At 42.5% G+C, this 18,890-nt stretch overlaps 1 protein-coding gene across 8 annotated transcripts in view; it reads right to left on the bottom strand.

Annotated features, from left to right (window-relative positions):
- Positions 1–18,055: 18,055 nt before the first annotated feature.
- The window catches only part of LOC147615100 (uncharacterized), a 121,149-nt gene continuing 120,314 nt past the window's right edge, over positions 18,056–18,890 (bottom strand). For 7 of the 8 annotated variants that reach the window (XM_086779070.1, XM_086779067.1, XM_086779072.1 and 4 more), the window contains one exon: positions 18,056–18,814. In XM_086779070.1, coding sequence (XP_086635196.1) covers positions 18,722–18,814 — 93 coding nt within the window. In that variant the 3' untranslated portion in view covers positions 18,056–18,721. The remainder of the gene's footprint in view (positions 18,815–18,890) is intronic. The other variant, XR_015262746.1, reaches the window with a different exon arrangement.

Raw genomic sequence — 18,890 nt, 5'->3', positions numbered from 1 at the left:
TGGGCCACCATATCCCTATTGTGAGGACTTTGCAAGCAGTGATATCTTTTGTTGTTTGGCGAAGTGTCCCAGCACTGATAGAGTGGGCTTGCTCTAAAAGGAAGATATATTCCTCTTTGCAAACACGTCTTATGATTATGTTCTTCCCTTACTTGTAGAATTGTCCTGTAATCAATTGGTAAGGGGTAGCCTTTTTAATGAGGCACCTTGCTCGGTCTTTGTTGAGGAGTGGGTCAATGGGTAGGCCATTGGCAAGGAAGTGTCCAACCTCCTCTCCCCATATAGAAATTAAGCACAGTTTGGAACAAGGCGGCATTTGGCAAGTCGTTATATTGACAACCATCGGTGGCTCTCCATTGGGGATGCGTGACATGTGGTCGGCCAAAACATGCTGTGAGCCCTTTCGCACCGTGACAGTGAAGTCAAACTCTAGCAAGATTACCAACCATCTAGTGATCCTACCAGTGGTACAAGGTTTGTTTATAAGATAAACGAGAGCTTGATGGTCCACAAAGAAGATGAACTTTGTCGCTAGAAGATAATGGCAAAACTTTTTAACCCTGTAAACCATTGCTAACCCCTCCATGTTTCAATGGTGGTATAGTTGAGTTCCGCCTCGTTGAGTTGGTGGACTAGCAAAACTAATAGGAAAATCCCTATTGTGTTCGTCGGGTTGAGAGCCAGTACACACCCAATTGCAAAGGCGAAGGCATCAATGTAGATGTGAAATATGATGTCCCAATTGGGGGACCTCAAGATGGGAGGCGCTTGCCAAGGCTTTCTTCAAGGTGTTATACGCCTATTGGCACTCCTCTGTCCACTCAAGATGGAGCGTTTGTTGCCAAGGCTTTCTTCAGGGTGTTATATGCATGTTAGCACTTCTATGTCCACTCAAAGATGATTAGAAGTCCATAAAGGGGACGAGAAATGTCGGCATACACAAAGATGAAACGTCCATAGTACCCAACATGTCCCATGAAGCACTGGACTTCTTTGAAGTTGGTCAGTGGTAGTAGCTCAAGGAGGAGTCGCACCTTGTTGTCATCTGTAGAGATTCCTTGTTTTGAGACAATGTTTCCCAAGATGACTCCGTGCCGAACCTAGAATTGGCATTTGACAGGGTTAAGGGAGTTTCGGTAGAGTCGACATCTCTCCATTCTGCAAATACTCTAAGTGTGCTTTCGAAATAGAATTGACACAGAGGTCATCCATGAAGACTTCAAGGAATTTCTGAAGATATTCCTTGTAGGCTGTGCACAGTAGGCACTGGAAGGTGCCTAGGGCATTGGTTAGCCCCCCCCAAAGGGCATGACACGATATACGTACGTGCCCCATTCAGCCGCAAAGGCTATCTTATGTTGATCCTTTGGATCGATAAACACTTGGTTATATCCAGAGAATCCATCAAGGAAGTTGTAGGATTCCTTCCCCGGCGACTCTCTCGAGCACATGCTCTTTAAGGGCAAGGGATAGTGATCTCATATTGTGTGGTGGCATTGACCTTTTTGAGGTCTACACACACTCGCACTTTTCCATTCTTCTTGGGTGCTATCACTATGGGTGAGACCCATTCTTTGTGCTCTATTTCGTAGATGAATTCGGCCTATGAGTCTATCAATTTCCTCTCGGACCATTTTGGAGTATTTGGGATTCATGGGGTACGCTCTTTGTTTTACTGGTTTTGCTCCCTCTACAATGGTGATGGTGTGTATGACCACTTTAAAGGGTACACCCTTCATATCTGTGTACTTCTAGGTGAAGCAATCCTAGAATTTTGTGAAGAGAGCAACCAGATCTGTTTCTTCTTCAGCGCGGAGAGGTCATCCCCCCTATGTAGATAGGCCTCAGATCTTCACCCGGGCCTGCTAGGTTAATTTCTTAACCTCGGCTGGACCATCATAAGAGGTCCTTGGCTCTCCATCACGAGTTCTTTGGGCCAAGTCATATTGTACAAATCGATCAGTTCTCTTGAAGGTTCTGAAGTGCTTGGGGACTTGTTTAGTCTCCTCAGCTTTAGCGCTTTCTTTTTCTACTAGTTTTTTGGCTTCCTTTTTTGTAAGCGCTAATTTTTTGTTACATGCCTTATGCACAGAGCGGCAAAGCTTTTGGGGTTCAAGTTGGGGATCGATAGGTTCCTTCGGTTTGGAGGGGATCCTATGGACCAGGAAGGAGGCATTGGCAAGCTCCTTTTGCCAAACTAGGCTAAAGTACGCATGTGCTTTAATAGCCCCTACATATTTCAACCAATGCATGTCTGAGTCAGTGTATACATGGTACATCTGGTCTCCCTCCATCACATAGTGCCTTAGAATCTAGGAGGGTGGACTGTTTGATTCAAGGGGCTTGAAGGTGGTCCCTTCAGTGGCTTCCGCCTCGTCACCTTCTTCAAAGATTTCAGTCAAGGTTAACTGATGAATAGGGGTTCGAGAGGTAATGGGGGCTATGGTGGAAGTACAGGGGTTGGTAAGGGCACTTATGGTACCCTAAGCATTCCTCTCTGAGCCCCTTCATGGCTTGGTTGAGGTGCGTTATGCAGTGCTATGCTGGCAAGGACAACGATTGCGTAGGGTTTGTCGACAAGGCTTGGGGTAGGGCTCGGGCTTGAGCAACTCTTTGTTGGTAGCAATTTGCAATTTTGTGATTGGCCCATCTTTGGTAATAAGTACCATAGAGAGTGGAACGGGGTCTCAAAATGTGGACACTCCGTGCTAGTATGGGTAGCTCAACAAATCGAGCACCACACTAACTCGCTCTTTGGGTAAAGATCGGGTTGGCCAACTCAATCCCGTCCTTGGCTAGTTCTCCAATGTTGGATCAATTGCTGCATCAAGGCCACAACCAGCTGTTCAACCTATTGTCATGAGGAGGACTCCTTGCCTTTCCCATTAGATCTTGTGCTAGTAGTTTTGAAGAAAGCTTTGGATGTACCCTCATACAATTCTCAGGAGCGCGTTCCCTTGAAATTATCCTCAAACTCCATAGCACTTCTGCAGCATCGCTCAAAGGAAGTGTGGACTAGAGCGTGTAAGGAATTATGCAAGGGTACATTATCAAGGCCTTCAAGGAACCTGCTGATCAACCTCTCATCTGAGAACTTGTCTCTATCGCTACAGTGGGAATGGAGGTATCTCCCCCAGTTGATATAGTCCCAGATGGTTTCCCCATCCTTCTATTTTATGTTGTGAAGTTGCTCGATTGGGCTCCATTAAGTTCCTTGACGGGAGTATCCGACCTTAAAGGTCTCTTTCAAGGCTTCAAAGGTGGCCTTATCCTCAACCTTTAGTGATCTAAACCACTATTGCCCGGCTTTGCTATCTAAGGTGAGGCCAAAGGCCCTCACCTTAACTTGGTCATCCACATGATCAAATGCCTCACAGATCTGATTAAACATTTCCAAATGTGGTATGGGGTCTCCAGTTCCATCAAACTTGGTGATTAATTTAGAAATGTTGGTTTGTTTCGTTCTTGTCTCGGATCTTGTGATGGCTGAATTGGTGTTGGCGGTGTGATTCTGGCAGCTACCCCCTCCCTATTTTCATGGCTATCCTCAACATTTTAGGAGTCAGTCCTACCATGGTTAGAGTTGGTGCTGGTTGAGGTAAGATAGGTAGGGAAGCTGGGTCGTCGGGTGGATAATATACCATTGGGGGTCCTTGTCTCAAGGGAGGATCGGTTTATGCTTTGTAAGGTCCCATTGGTATCCAGGGTATACCCCGCAAGGTGGATACTATTGGTACATTGGTTCGGCAAGTTAATATGATTGGTCCGGGTAGGATCTCTCTCCTTGATAGTATGTTTCCGAGCCCTAGAGAGGTGGTTCCTGACCTCAGTTTGGCATAAGCCTATGGTCTTGGTGTGGGTCGGCCATTCCACTAGTCTACATGGCCCCCCTAGACTGGTGGATTAGTCTTGGTTGGGTTACTTTTGCTTCGCTTGTGCTGATCGAGAGGCAACATGGCCTCCCTTTTCGATTGATGTTCCATGCCTCTCTCCTTGGGATGCAAATTGTCTGATTGCGTGCTTCCCAACCAGGATAAAGTTTTGGAGTCTCGAAGCGAGACTTCTTTGTGAGTGCATGGGGGACTTAGGGTCTTAGTCCAAGGTAGGTGGTCTGTCCATGCACTAGGCCACCAATCCTCCTGTTTCTAAGTCAGGGTTAGCACGCCCCATGCTAGGATGCTCCTCACTCTCACTAGTATTGTCAAAGACCGATATTGTTTGGCTCCACATTGGGTTGACCAAAGGGTCTGATTTTATAAGCGAGGGAGCGTCGGAGGGATCTATGTCATCGAACAGAGGATTGTTTCACACCAGTTTCCCCAAGTGTAAGTGCATGATTGTGGGAGGTAGTAGTGCTGGATCCCCCTCCGATCAATTTCTATTTTTTGATTTTTTTGTGCGAAAAGCATTGTACAGTTGTACGACGCTGGTTAAGGAATGGGAATTCCTTTCTAGAGACAGCACAAGCGTACGGTTCTTGGAAGACACGGATGTGGCTAGGAAGAAGGTACGGACATACGCTTCCTCTAGAAGACAAGGACGTGGCTAGAAAGAAGGTATGAACGTACGCTTCTAGGAAGGAAGAAGGTACGGAACACTTCTAGGAAAGTGTACGCTTCCTGGAAGACTTGGATGTGGCTAGGAAGAAGGTACGGACACACGCTTCCTAGAAGACACAGACGTGGCTAGGCAGCAGAGGGTACAGGCATACGCTTCCTTCAAGACACGGGCATGGCTAGACAGAGGGTACGGGCATACGCTTTCTTGGAAGACACAGATGTGGTTTTGAGGAAGACACAAACACAACTGGGAAGAAGACACGGGCGTACTCTTGAGGAAGGTATGGATGCATGCTTGGAAAGGTATGACCGTACACTTATTGAGTCAGGAAGATCTCTTGATTGTGTAGAGACGACGTATCTTCTGACAGCCACCCTCTAATATTCTCTTGGCTGTACAATAGTACCCTTTCTGTACCCCTTTTTAATGCCCTTTATACCTTGTAAATGCAATTTGTTCCCCTTCTTGAATGCACACTGCTCATATTTATGGAAAGATCTGCTCATCAAAAGGAAGGAACGACCGTGGCTCTAAGAAGCGTATGGCTGTACTCTTCTCAGAAGATAGGCAGTGCCAAAAAATGCGCCTATCCTTCTCCTCTAAATTTTGAGATTTTGGGTCCTTAATGATTTTTTGTGCTTTTCTTTTTCTGAGTGGTTTCAGCTAGTCCCAAGCTACCCAATGGTACCTAGAATGCTTAACAAAACCTATTTGCCTAAGACTAATTTAGGGATTAAGCTACTTATGCAAGTTTTGACAAATGTTAAAGAAAACAAAAATTCATAAACTTCAAGAGCAAAGTTAGGCACTTACTTGTGTTTCCCACATTCGATGAAGACTCCCAAGATCCTTATGCTCCATTGAACTCCATGGTTGAGGTAGACAAGATCAAACAAACAAACCAACATATCAAAAAAAAATCATGAACTTCAAGAGAAAAGTTAGGCACTTACTTGTGTCTCCCGCTTTCGATGAAGACTCCCAAGTTCCTTATGCTCCATTGAACTCCATGGTTGAAGTAGACAAGATCAAACAAACAAACAAACATATCAAACATACAACCACCAGTGGATTTGCATTCCACCCGGGCTATCCAATGACTCTAGCAAGTGATATAGTGTGGAGGACCCTAAGCTAAATGCCCATCCTCGGCGGGCAGTTGGTGCCAAAGATGTTAACCGAATCAACATGCTGCCTTCCACAAGAGAGGGAGAGAAGAAGAGAAAGAAGACCATGCAAGGGTCATTTCAGAGACTAGCACTTAGCCAACCCTAATAAGGGTTAACTCCTCGGTGTGAGACCGCTAGGGGCTCACTCCACCTTCACTTGTGTCACTCAAATGGAGCTTCCACAAGCTAGGTAGAGAGAAAAGAGGAATGGAGCTATGGAAAACTCTACCTCTACTTAATGCCTATGTGTATGCAACAATGATCTCAAGAGAGAGCAAAGAGGAAGGGAGCTATGGAAAGCTCTCCCTCTACTCAATGCCTATGTGTATGAAAGAGTGATCTTAAGAGGAAGACAAGAAGAGGGAGAAGACAAACGCAAGAGAAGAATCATCACCTACATGCACATAGCACAATCAAGCAAGCATGCATCAACCAATACAAGCCTACTACCAGAGCCTGTTGGAACAGGAGAGCAAGCTAACTCTAGGTGCAGAAAGGAAAGATGGCAACAAACATAATGAAATGGAAATGAAAGCAATGAACAAGTACTTACATGTAGACCAAGATAGCTTGATTTGATTGATGTGACACACAAGAAAGTACACACTCTTATAGAGTGAACACACACACTCAAGTACCATATGAACTCTCTCACACAAAGACTCACAAATACACACTCTTTGACTATGATTTCCTCAACATCCCCCCTCAAAGCAAAGAGTGTGAGACCCAACATGCAAGGAGTAGACCGATCCCCCCTCCACAATATTGCAAAGAGCAAGTCCAACTATCCAACACCTCCCGTGTGATAGTGACTTCTGAGTCATCTTTGCGAGACTGACAGCAGTGAGAACCATCACTCGTCACCCCCCTTACTTTGAACTGGGTGTCAATACATAGAATCAAAGTAAAACCAATACACATTTTTGGGGGACAACCTAGGGCAGAGGACCCTTATTAACCATCACACATCACACTGTTTATTTTATCCATTTTATGCATAGTGCAAGGGCAGAGCACCCATACACACATAGAAGAAATCAGAAGCAATAATCTTTGTCATCCTCATCGAGGGTGACATGGGGGGCAGAAAGTGCATGATCTTTGGGAAGCTCGCCTGGTGGTTTTTCATCATTCAGCAGCAACAACAAGATTAGCACGGTGTTGTTCTTGTTCTTTCTCCTTCTTCTTGAAGAAATTGGCTTCAATATGACCTTTCCGCTTACAGTATCGTGCCTCTTCAGTGCTTGAGGTCAAGGATGTAGAAGTGGTTTCCTTGTTCCGGCGGTCTTTCGCAAATGAGAAGAGCAACCAAGTCATCATATGTAGTAGGCGGCCAGGCATAATACTTCAATGGTCTGCTCAAAAGCAAGAAATGCCTTGCATGCTTTTGATTAGTATTGCCATCTTGTCCTCATCATTCAGAGAACACTTCAAACTTGATAATTGTTGAACAAGAGAATTAAATTTGGAGAGATGATCACTTAGCTCTTCATTGTCTTGCATTTTCAGCTCATAAAACTTCAACTTCAATTTTTTTTTGGAATTAGTGACCTTGTTACCAAAGATGCTCTCCAATCGATGCCCAGATCTCCTTAGTCGTGGATGTAAAGTTGACGTGATGAATGAGAGAGTCCGCCAAGCAGAGACCAATGAGGGCAATGGCTTTTGCATTTTGCTGCTTCCAAATTTTTCTTTGTGGGCTGATCAAGTGCATCAATTGTATCGTTCTCAACAACTTCCCAGACTCCTTCATGCATAAGTAGCAGCTGCATCTTGGTTTACCATGTGGGAAAGCCTCCCCCCTTGAACTTATCCATGAACAATGTACTAGAAGTTAGCGGTCATGACTTAAATCTGAACTGAAAACTTACTATTTTTGCAATGGAATTAAGACTTGATGGTGCAGCAGATGGATAGAAAGTTTTTAGCTTCATGTGAAAGCACCCCTATCTGTGGTGAAGTGTGAAGCCAAGAAATAAGGGTGTGATTAAACTTGTCCTAAACAAATGTGAAAGCACCCCTATCTGTGGTGAAGTGTGAAGCCAAGAAATAAGGGTGTGATTAAACTTGTCCTAAACAAATGGCTGAGCTAACTGACTGAGATTCACGGCCGTATGGACGACAAAGCTCCTCCCTTCCTCTCAAACGCCTCATCACTTGCTCGCCCCATCGCTTCCTGCCATCGCCTCTCCTGTCCTGACAACCAGATCCACCAAATGCCCAGCAGCAGTCAGCAAAGCCCGCTCTGCCAGGAGATGCAGGCATCATTCTTGTTTGCATTCAGTAGAAGCTGCGCTTCACCTACGCTTAGCAGCATCAAGCCCCCCTCTTGTTTTGTTCTTCTACAGAGCTTTTCTTCGACAAGGCGATGATGCTCATGCGGCGGCAAGCTTCAGAGCCTCCCTGCGATGGCTGCCCTTAGCCTCCTTGCCAGTTCCAAGCTTGACTACTGCACTCATGCTCCTGCTGGTGCTGGAGGGGCTCGGCCCTGAGCTAATCCGTGGTTTTGCCAAGGAGTTAGGAGACACGATGGATGTGGAGCCAAAGAAGAGGCTGGTGGCGAGATGGTGGTTGTGGGGTAGCTTGGAGATGGACAACCAAAGGAGGAAGACCAACTTCCATTTGTGGGTTGGCCTTCACCCCCAAAGGTTGCCCATGGAGAAGCATGGCTCTGATACCATGTTGGAACAGGAGAGCAAGCTAACGCTAGGTGCAGAAAGGAAAGATGGCAAACATAATGAAATGGAAATGAAAGCAATGAACAAGTACTTACATGTAGACCAAGATAGCTTAATTTGATTGATGTGACACACAAGAAAGTACATCACTCTTATAGAGTGAACACACACACTCAAGTACCATATGCTTATGGGATAACTCCCAAAGTGACATGTGGCACTCTCTCACACAAAGACTCACAAATACACACTCTTTGATATGATTTCCTCAACATAGCCAACAAGAGAGTGTATGTGTGAGAGAGAAGGCAAAACTCAATTTCGATAATGGGATTATCCCTTTTCATATTTCATAAATCACTTATATACATGAGCTCACTTTTTACAATGGTCGGCCGCCCATTTACAATCGGGGGCCCAAAACTAACTTCCTAGATCTATGTACACCTAGGCTCATTCCTATGAGACTGGCATTACACAAGTCGTAAGCTCGAACATCCCATATATCTTTTTCATAAAATGCTTAGCGCGGTTACATAATATGAGTTACAAGAAGTGTAACCATGATTGAAAATGATGTTAACCAGTGTGGTTTAACACCCTCCAGAGTCCATCTAGTCTTTCAATTCCTTCCATAATCTTAGGGCTGATTAAAGCAAGGAGGCGATGGGGGATCTAGACTTGAGAAGAGAGGGAAGTGGAGAGACCAAAAATGTCTTGTGGAACATGAATGCTCTCACTTTTGTAGCTATATGGGCCTTCAATGCTATATGGGATACGGCCTATCTAAGAGTGGAACTCTCAAATCACCTCCCAGAATCTATGAGACAATGGTGTCGAAGCTCATTCCCAGTGGGTCTGAACTTTATTGTTCTGACTTCTCTTCTATATAAAAAGAGGGAAAGGGAGAGAAAAAGGTAAATTAGTAAGAGAAAAAAAAGGAGAAAGAAATGTATATAGAGAAAAATACAAGGGGAGTAGAAAGAGTAAAGGAAAAAGAGATAATTATGAACCTTAACTTTTCAATTTCCAAGAAGAAGGCAAAATAAGAGGGGAAGTTTTCTTTTGAGGTTCTAAGAAGGAATTATTTAATTTCTTTTGGTTTTACCCCCCTTGTAAGGTTAAACTACCATGCACTAAGCATTAACTTCTTATGTCACCCCACCTCCTTTTTTATAACTTCCTCTTACACAAGTACCAAATCAAATATTCCCATGTCAGGTTTGAGGGCTTGAGGTTTTAATATTAGCTCACCACTAAAGTTAGGGGTTTCCCTCTAGCTTAGGGATATATCTAGATCTAGCCAAGAATTAAGCACAGCTGATTGATGTGCTAATTAGATTATCTAATTACCAATTTTGGGACTCTAATTACTCTCCCTAATGCATGGGTTTTTTTGTTAGGGAGATTTTGTGACTGGGTTGGCAATGTGATTGCTAAACCCACAAATGATAAGCCTCTAATTTTCCCAAGTGAAAGAGAATAAACTAAAGCTTAAGAGGTATGATTAGTACTTAATTGCTTAAATGTGAGCCAATCAAGTGATTTTGGACACAAAATTGGATTATTATAAGTGTTTTCCACCCACTAATCACCATGACTCACTTTCATTAATTTTTTATATTTTGATTTTTTCCCTCTTTAATATTACAAAAACCAAATATTAGTTATAGTTAATGATTATTAAGAGATTGTTAACTCTTTTTTATTTTTTCTTGCTGAATAAGGGATTGAATTTATTACAGTACCATGCAACACACAATATACACAAAAAAGCAAAAGCTAACAATTTTTACTCTAGTTTAACACTCAAAATACAAAAAAAAAAAGAGGGAAAGAAGAAATAGTTACTTTCCATGCACACTTGAGAGCTCCACTTAATTCCTTTGATTGATCCATTCCTCCAAGGTTCTAAACAACAATATAAACATTAAAAACAACTTAAATTAAAACTCTAAAATGATGGAAGTACATTCCAACCAAGCTAATTTCATTCACCGTTCACATTAGGATAGTAGGGGAGTCCTAAGCTAGGGTAGGGCACCTCCTTGATAAAGGCGCCAAAGATTTCAACCAAATCAGGAACATTTGAGCCTTACACACAAAAGGGGAAGAAGGGAAGCAATGAAAGGGTCTTATTGGTTTACACCTAAGCCATCCACCAATAGTAGACAAGATTTAATAGTAGACAACTCTCTCTTATGGAGGAGCTAGGGTCCTGTAATGGCCTCTAATGGTGTCACCTCAATGGAGCTATACAAATGGGTAAGCAACAATGAGGGAAAGAGCTATGGAAAGCTCAATCTCCACCTCGATACCTTTGTGTATGCAAGAAATGGGGGAGAGAAAAAGTTGGAGAAGGAAAAGAGAAGCTAGCATTCATCACTCCAAGCATAGTCACACAATCCATAAGCATGCAAGCATAAAAAAGAAAGCAAGCAAGACAACAACTATCACCACACGAACATAAAAGACTTAAAATCAATTGTTTATGTGTTTTCTCATCATCACTAACCTTAGCATTTTTGCAAGTAAGCATAAAAAGACTGAAAATCAATTGTGTATATGTTTTCTCATTATCGCTAACCTTAGCATTTTTGCAAGTAAGTTCAACCATGTGACAACAAGGGTAATGCAAGAGAGTGGTGCAGAGTAAGATGGGGAACACATAGGGAGGGGCAATGGTGGTGGATAATATTGCGGTGATGGCCTCCCATGGCCTATAAGTTTGGATGATCTATTGGGTTCTCTAGATGAGAATTATGACAATAAGACATGTCTTGTGTGAGTCATAGTCATATGAAGAAGGTCCTTTAATACATCTTGAATTGGATGGGTCTTCTCTTGCACCTTTTAAGTGATGGTGGTGGATAACAATGCAGTGATAGCCTATAAGTTTGGATGATCTATTGGGTTCTCTAGATGAGATTTACAACGTGTTGCCTTGCATGAAGAGATAAAGGGGAAATGCAAAGATCAATGGGATAACTATGCCTTTTCTAGCCATCTTATGAGATCAAGCACCTCTTGTGGGGAAGCTTTATCTCCTCATTTGCATCTCCTACATTGTCACACCATAGAAGTCTTACAAGAGTGGGTAATGCGCAAAGGAGGAGAGAGCTATAGAGGACCTCAACCTCTACTCGAATGCCTTGTATTTCTCATCACAAGGTGGGGAAGAAGACGAGGAATATAACTACAAGAGATAGGGAGAGAAAGCAAGAAAGAATCTTCTTCTCCCCCACCTTGTATTGCTCACAAGCTGGGGAAGAAGAAGAATCCAACTACAAGAGGTAGCAAGAGAAAGAAAGAAAAGGCAAACATCGTCACCAACTAAGCAACACACAACAACCACTTGAATGCAAGCTACTAACCAATGAGCACAAGAGAACTCCTCAATCAATGGTGATTTCCCCTTTCACATTACTTCAAAATGTGTTATATACATGGCCTCATATAAATACAATGTTTGATTTCCCATGGAAGAATGTCAAAGGAGGCCAAAACTAGAAAAAGTTTTTCCTAGGTTACATATATACGAAAAGTTCTTGGCTAAATCCCAAAATCAAATTATCATGAAGTGTTTAGCGTGAGTACAAAAGATAGTGTTTAGTGTGAGTACAAAAGATAGTGTCAATAATGTTAACTTATGCCAAAATCAAATTATCATGAAGTGTTTAGTGTCAATACAAAAGATAGTGTTGGAGGATCCCACTATGTACAGGAAGATTGTGGGGAGTCTGATCTATGTCACGATCAGCAGGCTAGATTTGAGCTACACTGTTGACTTGGTCAATTTTATCCAATTAGACTTAACTTAGGGTGGTGGCCAGCAGTTCAATCTAACATATAACAAACCCTATGTACTATATATAACAAACCATGATCAGCAGGCCAGATTTGAGTTACACTGTTGGCTTGGTCAATTGCATCCAGTTAGACTTAACTTAGGGTGGTGGCCAACAGTTCGACCTAGCATATAACAAACCCTATGTACTATATATAGATATGTTCAATGTTACAATATGTGGGGAAGCTAGGGCTCTCTACCTTTCACACCAATGGCGGACATAGAGTAATGGGGAGAGATATGTGGAAGAGCTCAACCTCAACCCAATTCCTATGGTGCTTGCAAGATGCTTGCAAAGATGGTGAAGAAGAAGGAGAAGCTAACTAATGAGAGAGTGAGAGGAAGCATGCACAAGCATAGCATCAAGCAAACATATTAATGGGATTGTTCCCCTTTTCTCATTACTCAAAATGCCTTATATACCTAGCCTCAAAAAGATAGTGAGCTTAACCTAGACTCTCTGTGTATATACACAATCCATCTTAGCCATTCTAGCACCATGCAAGTTGTGGGCTTGGCTAGAGTATTGGACGGCCTACTACATCTTGTTGTTGACTATAAACCACATCAACCTTCTTTTCCCATCAAGCAGCACTGGGTATGGAAAGATTTTGAGCAAGAGGAAGAGTAAGAGAAGACCCTAAGTTACAATATAACTTCCCTTGGTTTTTGAGCCTTGTGAACCACCACATGTTAACACGTAGGGGGCATGGAAATATTTTGAGAAAGAGCAAGAGTAAGACCCTTAGTTACAATATAAATTCCCCTCGTTTTTTATGTGGAAATTCACCGTCAACAAATACAATTATGTTCCAAATCCTATCATCGTATAACTTCCGAGCCCTATAAATCACAACCTATTAACACCTAGTAGGCATGGATGTGTGGATGATGTGAAATTCACCATCAACAAATACAATTAGGTTCCGATTCTATCATTGTGGTCACCATTTGGTTCTTTTGGCTAATAATTCTACTCAGACAAAAAAAAAGGGGGGTTGCATGCTCATCTAAATCAGGGGATGGCTTTTGATATCAACCCCTTCAAAATTTTCTTGGTTGTAGGGATAGCGTCTCACAACCTTAGAAGATTTGAATGGCCTTTTGAACTTCATACAAGTCCTTCCCCTACACCATCTAGTACTCCAAGTCACTCTTTGACTTTGTAACCTTGTACAACATGTTCTACACTTGACTTTCTGTTGTACCATACCTCATCAATTGTGACAATGCAATCTAGGTTAGGGTGGGGAATACGTAAGTTTGAACTTTGTACAGGTCCTTCCCCTACACCATCTAGTACTCAAAGTCACTCTTTGACTTTGTAACCTTGTACAACATGTTCTACACTTGACTCCCTATTATACCCCATCAATTTTGAGAATGCAATCTACATTCGGAGGGGGCTATGTTGACCATAATGGTTAACATACTTCTCGCACATTATTGTGCACGTGGTCATGCTATTCTATAACCGCTTTTTTGTAAATGTGCTAAGTGCTTCATGATATATGATGTATCATCTTGTATCCTCCACGAGTCTTCGTTGGGTACTAGTTTCTCCATTTCTCCTATGTCTAGAGAAGCTCTAGCTCCACACATGGTAAGAATTGAGATTATATTCCTCAAAGATCTATGGTTAATAGGGATGAGAGCATGGAGATGAATCATAAAGGATGAGAGCTTAGAGATGGAACGAGGAGATGTAGAAATGCTTATCATAGAAAACCCTACATAGGAGGGACAATCACAAGACTTAGAGTTAAAGACGGATGCTACTTGGAGAAACCTTAAAGCTACCCTACAACTAGTGGTAGGGTCTTCAGGGAGAATGGTCACCTTTAACCTTGAGCTTGTGGAGAATGAGACTGAGTTGCGGCCTCCACAACAACCATCAACTACAAAAAATATATCCCACTGACACTAGAGGGATACACTAAAACAAGATCTTTAAGTAGATCAATAGTTAAGTTGTGTGAAGATGAAAGAGTAGAACGTATAATCGGTCTTCTCTTTATAATAAGTGTTGTGGTTCTCGTTTGTCACTTTGTGGATCATATCCTAAAAATCAATGGGCTATCCTAGAATAGTGTCACACGTAGTGTTAAACAAAGAAAAACACGCGAATAAAATAAAATGGGCACTCCTCATTGTACTCCACCAAAACCAACAAGTTGAACATGTGGTCACCCTCAAATACTTGGGTATAGAAGTACCCTTAGTGTGGTGCATTCAAGAACAATTGTAATAAAGTCAAGATCAAAATTTTGCCTCTAGCCACGTGTATTACTTTTGAGAGAGAGAGAGAGAGAGAGAGTTAACACTACATTAGAGGATCTTGAAAACATTTATCATAAACACTTCAAAATCAAGCAATAAAGTCATTAACAATGAGACAGTTCTATGGAATAGTTGCCATCCTTGCCTTTTTCTCTTGTGCAAGGTTTGATCATCAAAGGAATTTGTTCACATCAACTCAAATTGTTTTCCTCTACCTTGCTTTCATAGAAACTCAAACTACCCAATAGGTAGCTGCTGGTGTAGAGGACTCAAGAGAAAGTTTTTGAACTCTGTGTAACAATTCATGATGGTTTATTAAGACCATTGTTTTGTCCTCGTGGAAGATATTTTCTTATGTTCATAATCCATTCAACTCGCATCTTCTGCTATGTTGTCAATTTTTAAACTCTCCCAAATCTACTAGTCAATCATCTCTCCCATCCATTTCATCATCTCCACCCTAATTCCTTGCAAGGCAATTGCTTCATCGTTTGATGTCTTTTGATGACCCTAATTCCTTGCAAGGCAATTGCTTCATCGTTTGATGTCTTTTGATGACCCTCTCTAAAGTCTTCATTCATACTTGGGCATTTGGCATTTGTCCTCCAGCAAGGGTTGTGTTTATGTAATGTCCTATTTGGACTGTTTGTTTCTCATTCTTCATTCTAAACCGAGTGTGAAGCATGTATATGCCTATGCTTCGAAGTCTTATCTATGATTAACACACATCACCTCTACTTATACAATTTGGTAGCATTCCATGTAAAACACTATTTTGCAAGAAACCCTTTGTGGTGGATAGTGATAGGAGCTTTTTTTTATGTTCCTCAAGGCATAAATGCATCTTTTGTTCACATGGAGGTGTTTGTAGCTCTAACACTATCACCCCCACACAATCTCACCGTAAAATAGCCTATAGTCAGACTCTGGCACCGATGGCCTAAGAAGTAGGATTATATCAAAGGGATGTTGGCAAGAAGTGTATCACACTACGCTCGATGACGTTTTTGATGGAGTGCCATCTATGCCTCTCAATCAGGGCATTCCAGTTTGGTGGCATTCCATGTAAAACACTATTTTGCAAGAAATCCTTTGTGGTGGATAGTGATGGGAGTTTTTTTGATGTTCCTCAATGCATAAATGCATCTTTTCTTCACATGCAGGTGTTTGTAGCTCTAACTCTATCACCCCCACACAATCTCACCGTACAGTAGCCTATAGTCAGACTCTGGCACCGATGGTCTAAGAAGTAGGATTATATCAAAGGGATGTTGGCAAGAAGTGTATCACACTACGCTTGATGACGTTTTTGATGGAGTGCCATCTATGCCTCTCAGTTAGGGCATTCCATTTCCTACTAGCATAATGTAACTATTTGGCCCTCCTAGCTCTATTTCACATGATGGAACCCTTGCCCAGACACCAGACAGGTGGAAGAAAGCATGGGGACAAGGACCATAAAGTTTGCTCAAGAAAAAGCATTAGTCTTGGTCAAAAAAGCAAGAAAAAGAAAAAAGTCAAGCTAGGTTGACCACAAGCCAGGAGCACCACTGGCAAGAGGAGACTGAGCCAAACTAGAAAGCTAAAAGCCGCTTTTTCAAAAAGCATCTCCAAGGCCAAAAAGCAAGGCCCTAAAGTTAGAAAAGAAAAGCATAAAATAACTTTGAAAAGCTGGTCATATATGAGTAGTATTTTATTGTATAAAGTGAAAAAGGGAAAAGCTAAGTGAAAAGACTAAAAGCAAAGTAAAAGAAGAAAGCAAAGCAAAAGCATTGCTTTTGGCAAAAAGCAAGGATCTCCTCAGATATAAAAAGGCTTGAACCTCTCTTGTAGCCCCAAGAGCAAGACCATTGAAGGAGTTTGAAGGTCATCAACTTCATCATCATCATCAAGATCCTGGGAGTGACAAGCCGTTGAACAAGGCTTGGGGATTTTCATCATCGTCATCATCAAAATCTTGCTGGCTGCCTATGTAAACCTGCTGGAGTTCTATTGTACCCTTCTGTGCTGCCTTCACCATCTCTGCCGCCTGCTCTTCCCATCTGCACCGCTTCTCTCAGCTTTTGTACAGCAACGCTGCCTGCACCACCACCTGCACCACCAACAACACTAGCCAGCAGCGCTGCCAGCACCAACCAGCACTTGTGCTGCTGCTGCCACTTGTCAGCATCAGTGTCTCCACCAACGCAGCCGCCCTCAGAATCAGAGCAGCCGCCAGCCTCTTTTGCCACCTGAGCCTTCTATGCACCTGAACCTTCTGTGCACCATCTGTCGCCTGAACCATCTGTGTACCACCGTCTGAACGAATGCCGCCTGGACGTGCTGCTTTTGTGCCACCTGGCCATACCGTACAGTTGTCAACGCCGCCTGCGCCTCCTACCCAACTTGAACCTCCGCCACCCGTACTGGCCGTTGACGGGCTGCTGTGCATCCCTTACTGAACTACGCCTACCACAGCTTTGTACCATTTGGTGGCTGCCATACTGTTTCATCAACTTGTCTTGGTGCATTCGTCTCCTTACAAGCTTTCTTGTGCGATGTCCCTATTCCAGTTTGGACAACAGAACCTACAGTTTGATCAACATATACTTCATCATGTACACACATCTCCTGTGTACCTCGTGTACGAGCATGGAGTTATCTGAACTTGAATTCTTGGACTTTTACTTGAATTTGAACTTGGACATACCTATATTATTGCGCATATGAATCAAAGCTTTTAATGACACCAACTCTGTTGTGTTCAATGAAAGGAGTCTCATCTTCGCATGTCTCACAGTTACAGAATTCCATTCCTCCTTGCATACTGGTATTATTGCACATGTGAATCTGCGGCTGGATCCACTACAGTTTTCTTCTGTGCTTAGATCCCCACATCTATGGTAGAGAATGAAGCTGACGTACCCTCTCTCAATCATAAGAGTAGCAATGCTTACAATCAACTCTTACAACCAATGTTCGAACTTTACAAGAAAGGATTACCTTCATCAAGCTTGGATGCCCACATCCATGGTAGAATGTCCATGCCAGCTGATGTACCTACTCTCCATTATATTTTTAGTGCTAGCACTTGTCTCGCTCAGCCAATACATTTTCTACTGACTTTTGCAATGGCATGACCTAACTCAAAAAAGGGTTATCTTCATCAAGTCCATGAAGCCATGTGGAGACAAGAATCCTGCCAAAGGAGATGTCTGCAGCACTATCACCTCCTCTTCCTAGATGTTCATTGCCTGCCCACCTTAGAGAGTGGTATACATATGTGCCAAAAACACAATCTGTGCAATGTGTAGGATCTCTTCAAGGGGCCAGCTTTCCTATTCAAAGGGTAGCCATTACAGTACCGAAAGCGTAGGCATAGAGTGCCATGTCCCAAATGCTGCAGTCCGAGGAGGCAGTTCGGTGGCTTTTGCATTGTCATTTTCTCACATTGCGTCCATGGGGGATTTTTTTTGGGGGGGAGGGGAGGGGGGGGGGGAGAGAGTAAGCGATGAGCTAAAGATTATAATGGCGAATTTAATCTAACAATCTGTTTTATGGACAAGCTATCATTGGAAGTCTTACATCTTACAATGGAGGAATGATTTTTCCAGGACTTGCTGGTATCTTTGTTACAATATTATGTTCCACTTATCAACATTCAAAAAGATTTCTGGTACTCTCCTCAAAGAACAACCATTGAATCCACCAAGTGCTACATTGTATTTTTTACCTCTTGAAAGTTTGTCTTACCACTGGCATTCAATGGCAGTCCAAAACCTACAAACAGCAAGCCACATGACATCTCAAGAGCATATGGCCATTCACTATAAACAATTCTAAGCGTGCTTTATGAAAGTTGATATGAATGATGACTTGCTTAAAGGAAGCATGCACATGTTATCAACTACCCTTATCTCCACAAAAGAGTATGTTTCTTACAGGTGATAAAAGCTGGAGGGTACACGCCCTAAGAGGAGAGTATCTGCATAAGGACCTTTTCAGAAGCTACTAATTCTAACAAGTATCTGGCCAGAGCTTTGTCCAAGATCTTCCACCTGGCAATGTGTGCTGGGATTTTAAGCATGTTTTGGCAGGTGAATCACATTCCTGTAAATAAAGATTACTGCACAAAAAACCTTGAGGTGTAAAAGAGACATCAAGGAAGTAACATAAAATCCCCACTTCCTGATGTATGCAATCTATAACCACAATGCATGGCCACCTCCAAGTGGAACTCTTGGACAAAATCTCGAAGAAACCCAAATGTTGGGACAAAGGCTAAGCTGCAGACTCTGCACATTGAAAAAAGAAAGTTAGCACTATGTCTTACTAGGTTCCTCGCTTGACCTGAGCTCACCAAATAGTAGT

This window comes from Cibotium barometz, chromosome 40 (assembly GCF_041138505.1).
Source record: "Cibotium barometz isolate CiBa-2024 chromosome 40, ASM4113850v1, whole genome shotgun sequence".
Lineage (NCBI taxonomy): Eukaryota > Viridiplantae > Streptophyta > Polypodiopsida > Cyatheales > Cibotiaceae > Cibotium > Cibotium barometz.
The sequence above is the reverse complement of the archived record's forward strand: the minus strand, read 5'-3'. Positions and strand labels throughout refer to the sequence as shown.